This window comes from Eupeodes corollae, chromosome 3 (assembly GCF_945859685.1).
Source record: "Eupeodes corollae chromosome 3, idEupCoro1.1, whole genome shotgun sequence".
NCBI lineage: Eukaryota > Metazoa > Arthropoda > Insecta > Diptera > Syrphidae > Eupeodes > Eupeodes corollae.
Window position 1 is genome coordinate 30,111,074 of NC_079149.1, and position 18,322 is coordinate 30,129,395.

An 18,322-nucleotide genomic window follows, 5' to 3' on the forward strand; every position below is an offset into this window, starting at 1 on the left:
TTACTTACTTAATATCTTCAACAACCTTTTGTGTTGCTTCAATTTATCTCGTGAAAAATTATATACATATATAATTTGATCTAGTGGTATATCAATTAAACTATGGCCCCTGGGCCAACTGTACTTTCGGGCAATAAATTTGCGGTGCTTGAAAAAGCACCTCAGTCTTTGCCCGAATCCAATGTTAGAAAAAGAAAGAAAAACAATAACCCTACCTACATAGAACTCGACAAAACAGTGCAAATAAATTCAACCCTTCCCGACCCAAAATTCATAGTCATTTCTTCTAGTGATGAAAAAAAACCTCTATCTTCTATAAGTGTTTTTCTACTTAAAAAAGCCATTGATGGTATTAGTACCGCGTACGAAAGTATAACGGAACTACGTGACGGTAGCCTTCTTCTCCTTGCAAAATCCGCCAAAATAGCTAATCTTTTCCTGTCCAAAAAACACCTGGCTAACCTTTGTCCAATCTCCGTTAAACTACAATCCAACCTTAATTCTTGCAAAGGTACAGCATACGCCAAATGCCTAATCAATGTGCCAGAAGAAGAGATAATTAGTGAAATGAAATGTCAAGGCGTAACCGAGGTATACAAATTTAAAAAAACAACACCTGACAATAAACAAGAGGCTACCGGTCTAATTCTATTTACTTTTGATCGCTTCCGCCCTCCCTCCACCGTTGATATTGGCTGGCACAAAGCAAAAATAGAGGAATATTTCCCTAACCCCATGCGCTGTCGCAAATGTCAACTCCTCGGCCACACCACCAAAAGATGTTCTTCTTCAGAAATTTGCCAAAACTGTAACCTTGCCCCCCATCAACCAGAAAATTGCACACGCATTTCATGCGCTAACTGTGCCGAAGAACACCCATCATCTTCCAAATTGTGCAAAGAATACATCAAGGCCAAAGAAATTCTCAAAATTAAAACAATCAACAAATGTTCAATGGCCGATGCAAAAAAAATATACAAAGAAAAAAATCCGATTCAATTCTTTTCAACAACCTACTCCTCAGTTTTACAAAACTCATCAACGTCAAGTAAACAAAACACCACCACGGGTTCTACCCCTCCACCCCAGTTGCTTCCCAGCAATTCTTATTCCGATCAAGCTACTATTTCTACTTCAACAAACAACACATCTAAGCAAAATCTTTACAACCAATCTACCACAATAATTGATTCACCCACACAAACAAATAATTGCGAAAAAACTATTAAACAAAAAAACAATGAACAGCTTCCTCATACTTCCCCACCCGCGCCAATAATACCTGCCCGCACCATACAAAAATCTACTTCTACGATTTCTCCTCCAAATACGATAACTGACTCCACACCCACACCAACTTTTAATAAAAACAACAAATACACTCATACTAACTCTCTCTCTCACACACACTCTGTCGAGACTACTCAGTCTCTTACACCTTCTAGCTTCCCATCTCCTCTAACAAATCTAACAAACACACTTCTCTCACAAAACCTATACTACCAACCTGGTAATCATATGGAACAAGATGATGATTCAACCTAAAACTAAACTTCTTAACCAAAACAATGACTCCGCGGTGGGGATACCGAATCGACAGGGCTTTTTACAAAGCCCTCCCGATTCTGTATCAATGCCGCGGAGTCATAATGAACACCACAATAATAACACCGCATTCAATTCTCCACAACAAAATTCTCTTTACACCGGCAAAAACAATACTTTACCTTCACTTCACCAACAATTCACCATCCTACAATGGAACCTTAATGGGTACCTGAATAACTTACACGAATTGCAACTACTAATAAAAGACATACAACCAAAGGTCATTTGCTTGCAAGAAACCCATGTAATTTCCGATCGCCATCCATTTTCTCCCAAACAATATACCACATACTTCCAAAATATCGACTCTATAACGACTTCCAAACAAGGTGTTGGCATCCTCGTCCATAACTCAATCCCCCATTCAGTTATTCCGATTAACTCAAATATATTAGCAATAGGAGTTGAAATCAAGTTAAATATTCAATTTACGATTATTTCTCTCTATATCCACCCTGATCAACAATTTTCAACACAAGACCTTGAAGATATTATCAACGGAATTAGCAACCCTGTCTTAATAACAGGGGACTTTAATTCATGGAGTCCATCCTGGGGCTCTGAAAAACTAAATAAACGCGGCAAAACAGTCGAACATTTTATCGCTAACTCTGGGTTAGCTTTACTTAATGACGGTCGACCAACCCATTTTTCCACCCATAGTACGCTTTCACACGTGGATCTATCACTCATCACACCTTCTCTTCTAAATAAAACTACCTGGGACATATCGGATGACCTCTCTGGGAGCGATCATTTTCCCATTTTCATTAGCCTCACTACCGGACAATATAACCAACAGGTTAAAAAAACCAAAAAATTCCTTCTAGACAAAGCCAACTGGGATTTATTCCGAGCCACTGTATCTAGGGAGTTGCTCCTGAGAAAAGATTCCTTGAACATCAACAGAGAATCCGCTTTGATTCATAAATCAATACGCACTGCAGCACACTTATCCATTCCTCAAACTAGCGACAAGACCCACAAGAAAACCGTCTTTTGGTGGAATAAGGAAATAAGTTCTCTGCGTATGCAAAAACAAAAAGCATGGTACAACTTTAAAAAATCCCCTACTGATTGCAATCTCGTTCTCTATCGTAAACTTAATGCCAAATTTCGCAAAACAGTAAAAACCGAAAAAAAGAACTGTTTTGAAAAATTTACTGCTAACATAAATCCAAATTCAACACCTCAAAAACTTTGGGCCGATTTAAAAACGTTAACAGGCACATATAATCCATACACAATAGAAACAATAAAAACAGACACAACAACGTTGACTTGCCCTTTAAAAATCGTTGAAAACTTTGCCCAAACATGGGAACAATCTTCAGACGATGCTAATTTCGACCATACTTTCATCAGCGAAAAAGAAAAAAGCCTGAACAACGCAAATATATCTTTCCACCCCTGCACTTCAGCTATCTCTATTGAATCGCAAATAAACATGTCTGAACTTATTTCCTGCGTACACACAGCAAAAGGCAAAACCCCGGGTTTTGACCGCATTTCATATGTCATGTTAAAAAACTCACCTCTGACTTTGAAAAATCGTCTACTGGCACTATACAACAACATCTTCGACACAGGAATAATCCCACATGCCTGGAAAACTGCCAATATCATACCACTGCCTAAACCCACCGGGGACCGCACATTAATTTCAGGGTATCGCCCTATATCCCTCCTTCCGTGTACAGGAAAAATTTTAGAAAAAATAATAGCCAAACGTTTATTTTGGTTCCTTGAAAAAGACAAACTGGTTGACAACCGACAAGTCGCATTTAAAAAAGGGAAGTCTACTCTAGACGCCCTTCTCCATATTGACCATTTTGTCTCCACATCATTGTCTGAACGAAACCACGCCACCATTCTCAGTCTAGATTTCCAAAAAGCCTTTGATAGGATCGGAGCACATGTTGTTCTTAATCAACTGTTAAAATGGAAAATAGGACCAAAAACATACAAATATATACAATCATTTCTTTCTAACAGGAATTTCCGAATAAAATATTGCAACATCTATTCAAATCTACACCAACTTAAGAACGGCATTCCCCAAGGATCTCCACTATCAGTGGTTCTATTCATCATAGCTTTTAATGAAGTAAGCAATATAATAGACAGCTTTCATAAAGTCGAACACTCACTCTATGCCGATGATTTAATCATTTTTTCTAAAATTAAAGACCTCCACGAATTGGGAAATATGTTTACTTCTATTATAAATGGTGTAATTACTCGGGCTCAATAATTTCATGTTCAAAATCCGAATTGTTTCACATATGTAAAAAACACAACTGTACAAAATTTGTTGAAGTCAATTTAAACAACAGCTGTATAAAAAACGTTGATTCTTTGAAATTTCTTGGCATTATATTTGATTCTAAATTTAATTTTAAGAACCATTGTATTTATATAAGGAAAAGCTTAACTGCCAGGGTTAATATAATTAAATATTTGTCTTCAAAAAATAGCTTCGCGAACATTAATACTCTTATAAATTTAACCAAATCCATAGTGTTATCAAAAATTGATTATTGTTTACCAATCTACGGAAAATGCTCCAAATCATCTCTGGGTCTTATCACAACACCTTACCACTCCGCCACCAGATGCTGCATGAGAGCCATACGCTCAACACCCATCATTAACATATTAACTGAAGCTGGGCTTCCTCATTTAACGGACAGAATTGACTTTCTCACGGCCAAAATAATTACTAAAATAAACTCTTCATACAGAACATCCATCCATCCAGAAGTCAAAAAAATTTTGAATCGAAAGAGACATCAAAGAATCCAATCAACTTTATGTAGGGCACTCACGTTGGCAAAGAACTTTGATGTTCCGATCTCTATTCAAAACTACGCAAAGAATAGCCAACCACCTTGGAACCTACCAAGTAACACCATAAACACCGAACTTTCCAACTATCCAAAAAATTCAACCTCTGATGATATATACAAAACACTTTTTCAAGACATCGCAGAAAACTACAAATCTCTTGGATGGAAACTACTATTTACAGACGCATCCAAAGGGGACACGTACACCTCGTTTGCTGTTGTTGGCGCCAACGGTTCCGTTGTCTCCAAAGGGCTACTATCCTCTCACACATCCACTTTTACTGCCGAAGCGTTTGCTATATACCAAGCCATAACACACTCCCAGAAAAGAAAAACGATCATATTTTCGGATAGCCTTTCAACTATAAAGGCTATAGAAAACATTTCGAACTCGATTGAAATAGTAGAGACCATAAGACACCATCTCATCCTAAATCCCGAAACTTTAAAAATCATCTGGATTCCCGGCCACGTTGGGATCAATGGCAACGAAGCAGCTGACGCAGAAGCCAAATCAGCGAAAAAAGAACCATTAAAAGCCTTTTTTCAACACAATAAAAAAGATACTACCAATTTACTTCTAGAAAACTGGAAGTTCAAAAGAAAAGAATCTTGGACAAACTACAACCACTCATACAAAAATCTAAATCCAAACGGGGACAGAGCAATCTATCCCAGCAACATATCTTTAAAAAAACTTAAGCTATACATCCGGCTCAGACTGGGCCATTCATACATTACACACAAACACCTGTTCAATAAAGAAGCACCTCCACTCTGCCATCTCTGCGAGGATAACTCTACTCTTACAATGACCCACCTTCTTTCCTGTCCAAAAGTCTCTTCAACCTGCGCAAAACTATCAAAGGAAAACTTACACCATCTTTTGAAAAATATCAATTCTGACAACATAAATTTGGTATACAATATAATGACGACTTTAAAAATTGAAAACTCTATTTAAAACAAAAAATAAAAAAAATAATAATAATAACAATAATAACTACCTATGTATCTATATATCTCTTATCTTTTACAATTAAAAACTTAACTTCCCTAGTAGATAGCCCTGGCAGCTAATTTCTAGTTTAAGTAATTATTAAATTTGTAATTTATTTACCATTTAATAAAATTAATAATAATAATAATAATAAAAGTGGAACTACAGAATTTCGTTACGAAATATGTATGTGACTTGTTGGGAAGAGAGTATATTTAAGTTTTAAATTTAGAAAAAGAGGCCAGTTATAATTATAATTATAATTATAATTCTTTTTTAGTTATTGGAATCATTACTGTCATTAAACTTTTCAGTCTTTTTTTTTGACAGAAATCTGTCGGTTGTATACAATTCCCATAAACAAAAATCTATTAAAAATAAAACCACATATTAAGCTATAGGTTTGACGGAAGAATTAATAATGCATTTTAAAAGACCATCACATTTGCTATTGATCTTCAGCTGGACATACACGACCGAACCAATTGGCGCAGAACCATTTTGACCTGGTTACTTGTTTAGAAAATTATTTATTGCTTAAAATTATGTAAATTGTAAGCAGGAAAACGAGGCCAAAAAACGGTAACCCAATAAAAAAAAAGTTGGCTAATTACCTAAGAAAAATTAAAATAGGGAAAGAGACGTAAGGAATTTGTTAAATTCAATTTTTGTATGGGATATTCTGAGATAGTTAGACTGCTATTACTACTTGACTTGTTGATTCCTCATACACACTTTGGCTCGTTGGCTCAGGTTCGCTGATTTTTGACCAGCTGAAAATCTATATTGAACGAAAGATTAAAAAAGATCCACCTCAGTTTCACCACACTCATCGAAATCTGAAATCACTATAATTTTCTTTTGTGACAGAGATACTTATAAATTTGTAAAACATTTAAGAGTGGAGGCGTTGATGATGATCCTAATGCACACCCAATCGATAACAGTGCAAATATTGCTGATGATCCAAGTTTATAGGTTTACTTGCGTAAAAAGCAAATTGAACAAATTTTATAAGCCACTGATTAAACATCATGGTTTATACGATATTATGGTTCTAACAAGATTGGAAAACAAATAAAACCAATCTTGTTTTAAGTTTTTTAACGTCAATTCTCTGGTCTACAATTATGCTGTTTATAACCGTTAGACTAACTTCCGTGAAGGTTATCTAAAGACCGTGTTTATACGAATTATTCCCGAAGTCTTGACGCATTGAAAACCAACTTTAAAGAAGTTATGGCCGAGATTCCACCTGAAATGTGCAAAATTGTGTTTAGAAATTACTTCAAAAATTTAACGATGGTGAAGTGGCTATATTTATTTTAGGCGATATTGTTTAATAAAGTAAATTTCAAACTCCAAGCTTAGCAATCACATTTAAGTTTCATCACAAACACATCGTTGTGTAGTATTTAATTGAAAACATAAATGACAATGTATTTGTGATCTTACTTTCTTACTTAAGGTATCGCTACAGTTCTGTGTGAACTAGGACCTCACCCAACAAACTTCTCCATCTAGCTTGGTTCCTAGCTTAATGTCTTCAGTTTTGCGCTCCAAGTTGGATAAGGTTATTTTTTACTTGGCCGAGCCACCTGATCCGCGGTCTTCCTATACAGTGCTGTCGTTTAGGCGTGGATTCGAAGACTTTCCGGGCTGGTTAATTGGTTTCCATGCGCTCTACCAGCCATCTTAGTCATTGGACTTTTACCCTTCTGGTTAAGTCTACGTTGCTGTTCAGTCCATAGAGCTCGTTGTTGGACTTTTCGTTTGATCTTAGCGCTGTTGTTGTTTTCTGCGTTCATAGCAGAGCCTAGGTAGACAGTGTCCATAACTAGCTTACGTCTGTCGATGGTGACGTTTTGACCGAGACTTCGGTGTTGTAAGTCTTTTTTGATGACAGCATGAACTTTGTTCTGCCATCATTGGTCGTTAAAATCGCTTTTGCCACCTCTGCCTCAATACTCACAAAAGCTCCATTGATATCGCGCTGAGTTCTTCTGATTGTGTTAATGTCATCAGCATATCCTAGTAATTGGGACAGACTTTTAAAAGATAGTGGCTCTAGTGTTGACGTGGAAGCTCTGCATTATTCTTTCAAGTACGATGTTAAAAAAATCGCATGACAGCGCATCACCTTGTCTAAAAACTTTTTGACATCGAAATATTCTGTTAAGTTGTTTCCAACCTTTATGGACCAGCGCAAATTCTCCATGGTTATCCTGTACAAACGGACGAGTTTGGCAAGAATGCCAAAACTAGACATCGCTCTATACATTTCGTCCTTGTAGATACTGTCATATGCGCGCTTGCAATCGATGAAGAGATGGTGGGTGATGATCTTGGGTTTTTTCAAGGATCTGCCGTAATGTGGTTATTTGATCGACTGTGCACTTTCCTGGTATAAAATCACACTGATAAGGACCTATCAGGTAAGGTTGTTGACGATGGGCTTTAGACGTTCACATATTACGGCAAAGAAGATTTTTTAAGTGATGTAAAGTAGACTGATGCCTCTATAGTTGGTGTAGTTTAAAGGTCTCCTTATTTTGTGAGCTTATTGAAATATATTAAAATTATTAACTCATGTTTTAGATTTATATTTTGTATAGGTTTCAGGTTACTAAACGTGGTTAGTGTGATTTATAAAATACAGACTTGTCAATCGGTTATTTCTTCTGTCAATATTCAATAACGAAGATCTGTTTGATTACTATTACAAAAAGAGGTTTTTAAATGACTCAACTTGTTCTCTACCAAAAAATAGTTTAGTCAAACAGTTTAAATTTGAATTTATAGAAAATTAAAAATCCAACAAGCAAGTCAGATTGGTGAACAAATTAAGCTCAATTGTTTCGGTGATTATGGAGGCAATAACCGAGTCGGAATCTTAACCGCCGTCAAGGAACTTATTCTATATAGTAGAGTTCATAAAGGGGGAGAATCACCAGCGCCACCAGCAAACCTTTTTAATGTACTAAAATTTCATATAACATGAAATTATATATTGTATACGATGTCCAACAAAAGCGGCGGCCGGTTGAATTAAAATGACTTATATTGTTTAAAGTCAGAGTGAAACTTTATTTACATCTTTCAATCCAATTGTTCCAATTATTTAAAATCTCAGTTTTTGCAAAATTGAGATGTCAGATTTTGATTTGATCTTTAAAGAAACACTAAGACTTATTTAAATCAAGGACCACTTTTTCTTCTTTGAATAAAATAAAAAAAAAACCAACCCTTGCTGAAGTAATAAATAGTTTTCTTTTTTTTTTGCATAATTTCTTTGATTTTTATATAAATAAGAATAAGAATGAAAAATTATTCAAACAAATTACAACAACAATATGGTAGTGTGATAATGATTGCATGATCTGTAACATTTTCTTCTGTTGTCTATCGAGTTTTTCTTTATTTTTTTTTTCGAAAGCCATAATCAATAATTTAGTTCCTCATCTTCTAGCTACAATTTAATTACCCATAAGTGCTGCTTTATAAGCTATTTTTAAGAGCGTTATTACCAGAGATAGAGAGAGGGTTTATTCTTCACCTGGTGTAGGATATTACATCGGTTGAATAAGCATCAAAAGATCTTCTTTAAGGAAATTCTCATCAGATCCATTTGTTGACGGTGCAATAAACAGAAACATCACACTTGGAATGAGTCTTAAAAAAGAACGAAAAAATAACATAACCTTAAACAGATTTTAAAATATCTCTATGACTAACCTCAAGTCATAAAGAGACTTGTCCAAATCCTCATCAGAGAATTGGCTACCACTAAGTGTTAAGCTAAATTCCATTGCCTCATCTGCCAGGCACGATTGCACAAATTGATAAATGTCAGTTAGTTTCTCATAAACATTAAATGTGCCCTGTGAAAAAATGAAAACAACAAATTTTTCAAAAATATCCAAACAAATGAAATGGAATTCCTACTACACACCTGAATGTAGATTCCATTTGGAAATTTGATGCGAATCAAAGCGAATCGATACATCCTCAAATTCCGTTGTTCTTCACGTTCACGCATTGCTTTTGTCTTCAAAATCTGTGCGCTCTCGATGGCTTCACTTCGAAGTTGTTGTTCACGTTTTATCTCTTCTGGGCTGATCCGGAAGAAATCGGATGGCAATTCAGTGCGTTTTGCTTGCATTGGTAAGAGGACTTGAATGTTTCGATCTAATTCGAGGAGAATCGGTTCGGCATTCTGAAGGGCATCGAGTAGGACTGTAAGATCCATGTCTGCATCAAGATTGTCCTTGCACCAAAGTAGAAAAGGTTCGTTATCGATTTCAAGTTCCCTAAATCCAGCGCCTATTAGAAAGTCCAAGGCACCCTCAACATAACGAACTTTTTCACAAAAGATTCTATGCACACAAATTTTGAAGCATTATAAGATTTTTTTTTGCACTATGAGACTTACCTGTTAGACATTCGGATTTTGCAGTATTTCTCTTCGTCCGGGTGGTTTATGAGGTTCTCAATGTATTTGGACAGCGTTGCCACGCAGTCCTCAGCCTAAATAAAATATTGACATGAAAAGAACACAAATTGGACATTAAATTCTTGCGACATACCTTTTCCTTAGTGTTACAGTTGTATATGATTAGACAAGCGGTGAGGGCTTTCTCTGATTCCAGCTGCTGGTAGAGGAATTCCTTGATTTTCACCTTCCACTCTTTCTTGGGGAGAATTTCTTCGCCAATCATTGGACACCGGAAAAACACACCATGACAAGCTAGATTCTTATTTTCGAGGATTTCTTTTGGTGGCTCTGAACCAGATGGTGCGTCTGCTTCCTCCTTCAGTTTTCTTTCGGCTTCCAATTCACGTTTAGCTTGTGCTTTGATTGCCGCCAACGAAGTATTGAATTCCTTGTTGTCTTTTTTTTGGACTCGGGCTAAAGCAGCAGCTGCTGCAGCTTTTGCTTCATCGCTAAGTTCTTGGCGTTTCGGAGGAACATAAACATCTTTGGGTTGTTGGGGTTTGGATGTAGATGGAGCAGCAGGTGCATTGAGCTGATGTCCAGTTCCAATGTTGCCTACTTTGAGCTACAAATGGAAAAAATCAACGACGTCATTAATGACGTAATTTTGTAAAATTGAATTTTCAGACTTCTGGGAACATACCTTAAATTTAGCTTCTTCCTTTTTACGGGAAAAGAACTTCCGAATGCGATTAGACATTTTGTTTTGATTAGTTTAGATTCTAGGCGAGTGTTCCTTGGGAAGTTTCAATTTCGCAACAGACAGTTTAAGTTCCTCGATTTCTTTCAAAGTGCCTGTGCAAAAAAAAACAACAAAAATCATTTTCAATTTGATGCCATATTTTTTTAAGGGAACTTACTTGGTTCAACGAATTTCTCGGTGATTACTTCACCGAATTTTCGCCAGGCAAATCCAATCAAAATTAGATTTGTCAGTAAAATCAAAAGCAACACCTTCAGCAGAGTTATTTGCAGTTCAGTGAACTCGATGGGACTCTGGAAGGTGTCAGTTGCTTGATTGAATTGCGTACGCAGATTCAATGCAAATTTAATTGAGACATTAATTAGTTTTTCGGTTTGTAAAGCGAATCCCTCTAGAGATTTGTTAAAGGTTTCGTAAAATGAATCAGCAGCATTCATTTGTTACAAGAAAATTAAATGAAAAATAAGAAAACTTAAGTTTTTCTTCTTCGTTCATAAACAATAGAAAAGTGAACAAAGAACTGAAAATATAAAAATAATGTAAGTTGATTTAAAATTTTGTTCTTTTTTTAAAGGTTTTGTTATGTTTTAAAAAAATATGTTTTTTCTCTTTTTTAATTTTTTATTTCTTTGTGAAACTTGTTTTTTATTCCTATTCGTTTGAATCTGATTCAACTTGCGACTTACTTTTTTTTTCTGCACACAAAATTTTCCGACTTCAAGTTGACAGATGACGTCTTGTCAAAATTGTTGTTTCGTTTTCGGTTTTGGAATAGAGTGGAATCGGAGATTTTTAAATATGAGCAGTGATGATAGATGGTATTTATAAATTCCTAGTTTTAAGTTTTGACAGAAGAATACTCATCGCGAAAACAATCTTAAAAATAAGTTGAGGATCACTTTAAAATGATTTTTGAAATTTGTATTATGGAGCAGATTTGACTCCCCAACAAATTCAGTTTATTTCTTTTTTGATGCGAGTATTCTTATAGTTTTTTATAGACTGAATTGTAAAACAGAATAAAATTATCTGCCAGTATAAAGCCATGTCGTTGAACTTTTAAAGCTGGCCATACACAGCCAATTGGCTGCAAGTTCGGATTTACTTAGCTCTATCCTTCTGTTGTGTATGACCATCTTAAGTTTTATTTTAAGTCTCTGTAAAAGGTTTCAGATCTTAATTTTTTTTTTAAATGGGGTCTAGTTTTCATAATTGACACAAATAAAAGGTTCATTTTTATATGAAAAGCGACTATTGAGATATAAAACCGAAGGCCACCATGATTTTTCTTGAAACTTACCATGAACAATTCGCATATTTGCGAATAAGTTCAGTTAGATAAGTTCATGTATATCATCTTAATGGTATTACTCATAAACCAATAAAGGAACATTGGCATAGACCTTTAGACCTCTAAAGGTATTAAATCAAAAGATCTTAGTGGTCAATTATGACAGTCCTTGGGAAATAAGCTTATATTAATAAATCAATGTTTAAAACTTCTTGTATATACGAATTTAAAAAACATTTATAATCTGGACTTTTAGTTTATAAAAAAAAACCAAAAATATACATCCTTACTTACTTAAAGTGGATCTACAGTCCTGTAGGAACTACGGCTAGGCGCGCACATGCAACTTTTAGTTCCGAAACTGTTTGGTTTCTAAATTAAGCACTATAGACTTGTATGAGAGTCCGCGCACATGCAGAAATCATTCTGTCGCCCATTCGAGCAACTTTTAAGTTTGTGTTTTGACACAAACTAGACGATCACCTCGAAAAGAAATTATAGGTAACTGCGTGGACATTCAACTAATTAGTTGAATAATTTTCTGTAAGTGCAAGAGGGAGAACAATTTAGTCAAGGTGAATAGATGTTTCCTGTCTATTGGTTTGTTTCGTTGCTTATGTATGCATGTTCGGGCAACTAACGATCGAACTATTTGGTATCGAAAAAATTGCATGTGCGCACCTAGCCTAAGGCATCACCCAACAAACTTCTCCTTCAACTTCTCCCACTTCATGTGGGCATATATTCGAAGACTTTCCAGGCCGGAGTATAGGTTTCCGTACGCTCTACGTGACCAACCCATCTCAGTTGTTGGACTTTTATACTTCTGGCTAAGTCTACGTTGCTGTACAACCCGTACAGATTGTCGTTTCATCTTCTCCTCCACTCTCACCTTTTATGTATACTGGATCGTAGATGACGCGAACAAATGTTCTCTCAAAACGACCCAAGGTGTTTATATCCGCTTTTGTTATAGTTCATGCTTATGCACCGTATAGAAGGACGACGATGATACGGGTCTTATATAGCTCAATTGTTTTCTTGGCCCAAAAAAAAACAGTGGTTAGCAAGAGTAATTCTTTCGTTTTTAGTTTGATTCTTCTCCTCCACTCTCACCTTTTATGTATACTGGATCGTAGATGACGCGAACAAATGTTCTCTCAAAACGACCCAAGGTGTTTATATCCGCTTTTGTTATAGTTCATGCTTATGCACCGTATAGAAGGACGACGATGATACGGGTCTTATATAGCTCAATTGTTTTCTTGGCCCAAAAAAAAACAGTGGTTAGCAAGAGTAATTCTTTCGTTTTTAGTTTGATTCAGGTGCTGATGTTGTTTTCTACTTTCATAGCGGAGCCTAGATAGAAGAAGTCCTTAACCACCTTAAAGTTACGTCTGTCGATGGTGACGTTTTAAAATATATAAGACCAAATAGTTCGATCGTTAGTTGCCTAAACATCGCGCAATTCCGAAAGTAATGAACGAAAGACACCAATACACATTAAACATTTATTCACTTTTTCTTTCTCATATATACGAAACAAAATAGTTTCAAATTTGTCCTATTCTTTTGCTTATGAAAAAAAGAGAAGATCAAAACAAACTTATGAGAAGGATATATTATTGCGTGCGTCTGGAAGTATCCTACTTACTTCGTCACGCTTTAAAATCATTGGACTGAAATACACTAATACATGCATGATAAATAAAATATTTATTTGAATGTGGAGCAGTTACGTGTATCATAGTAGGATTAACACATTTTGTATGGGTTTAAGCAACTTATACATTTTAGCAATCAATGTATAAAAAAGGAGACTAGTGAAATCGATATGTAAAGTGGTTCTCTTATCTCAGAATTTTTGGTGAAAGGAAAACACTGACAACATTTTTCTCTCTCTTGGTCTTACATAAAATTATTCAACGATTTAGTTGAATGTCCGCGCAGTTGCCTATAATTCCTTGTGACACAAACTACCCAATTGGTTCGAGGTGATCGTCTAGTTTGTGTCAAAACACAAACTAAAAAGTTGTTCGAAAGGGAGACAGAATGGTTTCTGCATTTTAATTCTTCAATATTATCAGTTCGCAATGTGATCCGAAAGTCATTTAAAACAGCTAGACCATATCAGTTTTTGATAGGGCTGTAACTACTATCAAAACTTATCTTATATCATTTTCACACCAAACCCCAAACCGAGTTTTTGGCAAACATTTTTGGAAAACCCGAAAATCGTTCACACCGAACATTTACACGTTTTCATTTCGCGTTTAAATTTGTTTAACTCCAGCTGTCAAATTTTGTATTGGTGAAAACAATTTGTGAGTAAAAACTAAAAAGTTATGACTATTTCTTCTTCTCAAATTATTTGTGGAAATAAAATGAATTCTAACAACATTCTCCTAAATATTTGTTTTTGCCGTCGACACCCTTAAGTCGATAATCCTTTTCTGTGCTGTGATAGATCAGCACATCAGCGTAGACAAGATCGTAACACTAGCTCGTCTCGAAGAAGAGTTTCAACTGAAGTTCTGGGCTCGAGTGGAATGGACTCACGACATGAACCAACAAGAATTACAAGCTCACTTGGTTGCTGCTATCCCCTTTTTGTTCACTTCAACCGTTCTAAACAATTCACTAGGTTAGGTTAGGCTAACGTGGCTGCGGATTAAAATCCACACACTTAGGCCAAGAGAAAGGCCCATTGTGATACCACATGAATCAAGAGAATTAATTCTTATTAGTCGAACCATTTTGAGCTTTTTATAAAGCGAAGAACATATTTGATATCCTTTTTAGCTAGTTCACTGGGATTATCAAAAGTGTAGTTTGCGTCTGAGTGAAAGAGCATGGCAAGTGCAGAGGAGATGAGAGATTGTGTCTTCTTCTTCTTCGTCCATACAGCTCCTACAGAAGTCATTTGAGGCTACACTAAGTCTAATTGCGTGTCTGCCTATAAGACAGTGTCCCGTAAGGACACCTCTCAGGGAGCTAATATGAAGTCTGCTTTGAGATAACAAGTCTTTAGACCGCTTAAGGTCCAGTGAAGGCCATATGAGTTTTGTGGCTGCGCATGTTGGTAAGTTGTTCCACCTAGAATTTGCTATGCCTAGAAAATATATTATAGAATCAGTAACAAACAAAACTGTTAAAATACAAATAAATTTTATTCAAAACATTTTCTTCTTCTTTCACAACAAATTCAATCCAAAATACTGAGTTTCTGTTGGCCAAATAGAATAGTTTAAGGCTTGTTGGTTTAAATAAACACAGCTCTTACCCATAGTCAATTTTCCAGATGTGTTTAGTAAGACCTAAGCTTAAGGTTGTATTTTACTACAATTATACTTCAAATGACAGTTCGAAGCAAACAAAAATTTTCAAAATTGTTATTTTGTCCTGTCATTCCTCAAAATGGATGTATAATATTATAATAATATTGAAAAAATGTTACTGTTTCTTTATCCAAACGATATCATTCGTAAGAATTCTTGTCACTTAATTCAAATGAATTGAACCGTGTTTTGTATATTTTCCTTTTTCTTTGTGAAATATTTTGCAGAACGCCAAATAACTCAAACTCCACTAAGAAATCTATATCTTCTTCAATTGCGGTATCAACCGACATTTTCATTTGATATAATTTACTTTTTCAACAAAAATCAAATATGACATTTGGCTGTGATAATAACAACTTAAACGCAGCAATTGCTATGTTTATAGTTAAACCACAGATTAAGCCCTAAACCTAGGTTTACATTTATTTTTAAATAGCCTAAACTCTGGACTTGGTTAATAACAACTTAGGAAGAGTTTAGCAAATATCTATGAATATGGCCCATTATTTTTAAGCACAGAGTTAACGGGTTATTTGACATAGCGATATCGTCTTCATAAAGGAGGACCTTAATATTAACATGACCTATCACAATACCTCTTGTGGTGTGATTTTCGATATCATAAATGTATAAGAAAAATAACAAAGGACTTGACATTTGAAGTTTCTCAACTGGTTTGAGCCATCTTGGACAAATACAGTATTCATCTCAAGCATTTTCTCATAGAATTTAGTTGATAAACTATATCGCACAGCCTCAGTTCTCTTGGTAGCATATAACGTAAAGTTGTTATAATAAAAAATATTCTCAATGATTTTAACACAGTAATACCCCTATATTCTTATAGCTGCTCGGTATACCCTTTGGGGAAGTTCTGTGATCAACGAACGAGGTGAGTCACTTTTTGATTTTATTATTGAAAATAATATGACCATTTGTAACAGAGGCAATACTTCCACTTTCGTCTTTCCTAGCTCGGAAAATTATGGTGGATGGGAGGATGTGCTTGATGTTACTTTAGTAAACAACCGTAATTTATTAGTGGAGAATTGGAGAGTTTCCCCTTTGAATTCGTTTTCGGATCACAAGTGGATTTTTTTTCAAATTAATTTCGAGTCGAAAAACCCTCCACCTTACAGAAATTCCAAAAGAACTGACTGGAAGAAATTCAGTCAAATTGCTAATTCCAAACTAAGCAACTTACCGAATCTCACTGAATCGATAGGATACCTTGAATTAAAGATAAAAACCTTTGAAACTTCTATAAGTAAAGCTTTTAGAGTCTCTTGCCCAGTTAAATATAGCCGTAAAACCCTACCTTCTTGGTGGAATGAAGAACTGTCCAGTCTTAGGAAAATGACGAGGTCAATTTTCAATATCTGCCACAAACATAAGTTTTACCAACCGTATAAAGACTCTCATAAGAAGGAAGAAGGAAGAAGAAGATTGGAGAGAATACTGTCAATCAATCGAAGACATAAAGGACTCCGCAAGGCTCAGCAAAGTTTTATCGAAGGAACATTGTAATCCTTCATTTCAAAAAAAGGCAGATGGAACCTGGACAGCCTCTACAGCCGAATCTTTTGAGCTACTGATGAAGATGCACTTTCCGGGTTGCGAAAATAATAACGCCGAATCGCTTGAAACCACAGAGCTAAACGTAGCTCATGTGGAGCAAGTCAATTCCGTTATAACCAGAGAAAATATTTTGTGGGCCATGAATACTTTTTCTTCATATAAGTCCCCAGGCATGGATGGCATACTCTCAGTTATGCTTCAAAAGTTGCATGATGTGGCAGCTCCATGGCTGAAACAAATTTTCAAGGGATGTCTCCTTCTCAAACATGTGCCCATGTCATGGAGACAGGTTAAAGTAGTTTTTATCCCGAAAGTGGGTAGGCGAGGTCACGAATCCGCGAAGGATTTCAGACCAATAAGCTTAACATCTTTTGTGCTTAAGATTTGGGCGCATTCTTGATTACCATATTAGAGAAATAGTAGTTGGACGACCTCTCGAAAGCTCTCAGCATGCTTATCTTAAGGGCAAATCTACGGAGAGCAACTGGGCCACGAGTTGTGGACTAGGAGTTAACTAAAGTAAAACTGAACTGTTGCTCTTTACCACCAAAACTAAAGTACCACCCTTCACGCTACCTCGACTCAACGGTCAAATCCTATCATTGTCTTCCAGTGCAAAATATTTGGGAGTTATACTCGACCCTAAACTAAACTGGAAACTAAATATTGAAGTACGGGTTAAGAAGGCCTGTGTTGCCTTCTACGCCTGCAGCAAAACTTTCGGCAAAAAGTGGGGACATCAGTCGAAGATGATTTTATGGACGGACACAGCCGTAATACGTCCAATCTTAACATATGGCTCGATTGTGTGGTGGCCTGCTTTAAGCAAAGCCTATAATATTAATAAGCTAAAAAAGGTTCAGAGAACAGCTTGCGTGGGTACCACAGGGGCCATGCGTACTTGCCCAACGGACGCCTCAAACGTTATTTTGGATCTTCTACCAATCGACCTTTTTATTAAATACATAGTTTTCTGCAGCGCTATTAGGCTGAATGAATCAAACAGCTGGTTGTCAAAACCTTATGCTCACAGCAACACAACGAAATTGATTCCCTCAGATATTATCTCGGTAGACACTGACTACTGCACTCCTACTTTGAGTAAGGGTTTTAAGGTTATTTTCCCATCCAGAGAATATTGGGAAGATGACATCGTGTCAATACGTTTCCACACAACCATCTTTACTGAGGGCTCAAAGATGGAGTGCGGAGTTGGTTCTGGGATCTTTTCTGAGTCCCTAAATGTAGCCCAATCCTTTAGGCTTCCTGTATAAGGGAGGCATGTAAGATACTTAAACAAAACAAAAACCAAAACCGAAGTGCGGCTATCTTTACAGACAGTCAGGCAGCTGTCAAAGCCATTAACTCGTCCATATCCTCATCTAAATGGGTCCAGCAATGTCGCGATGAGCTTGCGAGCCTGAATATTAACCTCGGTGTCACCCTGATCCGGGTTC

At 36.1% G+C, this 18,322-nt stretch overlaps 3 protein-coding genes across 4 annotated transcripts; 1 reads left to right on the plus strand and 2 right to left on the minus strand.

Annotated features, from left to right (window-relative positions):
• Positions 1 to 102: 102 nt before the first annotated feature.
• On the plus strand, positions 103 to 1,545 carry LOC129950395 (uncharacterized). The gene has a single exon (XM_056062338.1). It carries the CDS (start codon positions 103 to 105, stop codon positions 1,543 to 1,545), a length of 1,443 nt encoding a protein of 480 aa, XP_055918313.1.
• A 7,163-nt stretch (positions 1,546 to 8,708) lies between these two features.
• On the minus strand, positions 8,709 to 10,951 carry LOC129951548 (UBX domain-containing protein 6). 2 transcript variants are annotated; one of them, XM_056063758.1, is made up of 8 exons: positions 10,813 to 10,951; positions 10,596 to 10,747; positions 10,044 to 10,517; positions 9,890 to 9,984; positions 9,410 to 9,833; positions 9,193 to 9,338; positions 8,985 to 9,129; positions 8,709 to 8,926 (listed from the first exon to the last, which is right to left on the minus strand). In XM_056063758.1, the coding sequence occupies exons 2-7, from the start codon at positions 10,650 to 10,652 to the stop codon at positions 9,027 to 9,029; spliced, it is 1,299 nt and encodes a 432-aa protein (XP_055919733.1). In that variant the 5' UTR covers positions 10,653 to 10,747; positions 10,813 to 10,951; the 3' UTR covers positions 8,709 to 8,926; positions 8,985 to 9,026. The 2 variants fall into 2 exon arrangements, with proteins under 2 accessions (XP_055919733.1, XP_055919732.1); XM_056063757.1 differs by having other exon boundaries at positions 8,709 to 9,129.
• LOC129950396 (uncharacterized) lies at positions 10,668 to 11,092 on the minus strand. Its single transcript, XM_056062339.1, has 2 exons — positions 10,813 to 11,092; positions 10,668 to 10,747 (listed from the first exon to the last, which is right to left on the minus strand). The coding sequence occupies exons 1-2, from the start codon at positions 11,090 to 11,092 to the stop codon at positions 10,668 to 10,670; spliced, it is 360 nt and encodes a 119-aa protein (XP_055918314.1).
• Positions 11,093 to 18,322: the final 7,230 nt, after the last annotated feature.

Bases quoted from the DNA above. Each gene is read 5' to 3' on its own strand.
- LOC129950396 (XM_056062339.1), bottom strand. From the start codon at position 11,092: ATGAATGCTGCTGATTCATTTTACGAAACCTTTAACAAATCTCTAGAG. The intron at 10,748-10,812 runs GTAAGTTCCCTT...TTTTTTGCACAG, and splicing joins CGAGAAATTCGTTGAACCAA to GCACTTTGAAAGAAATCGAG.
- LOC129951548 (XM_056063758.1), bottom strand. From the start codon at position 10,652: ATGTCTAATCGCATTCGGAAGTTCTTTTCCCGTAAAAAGGAAGAAGCT. The intron at 10,518-10,595 runs GTATGTTCCCAG...TTCCATTTGTAG, and splicing joins AGGAAGAAGCTAAATTTAAG to CTCAAAGTAGGCAACATTGG. The intron at 9,339-9,409 runs GTGTGTAGTAGG...ATTTTTTCACAG, and splicing joins CAAATGGAATCTACATTCAG to GGCACATTTAATGTTTATGA.
- LOC129950395 (XM_056062338.1), top strand. From the start codon at position 103: ATGGCCCCTGGGCCAACTGTACTTTCGGGCAATAAATTTGCGGTGCTT.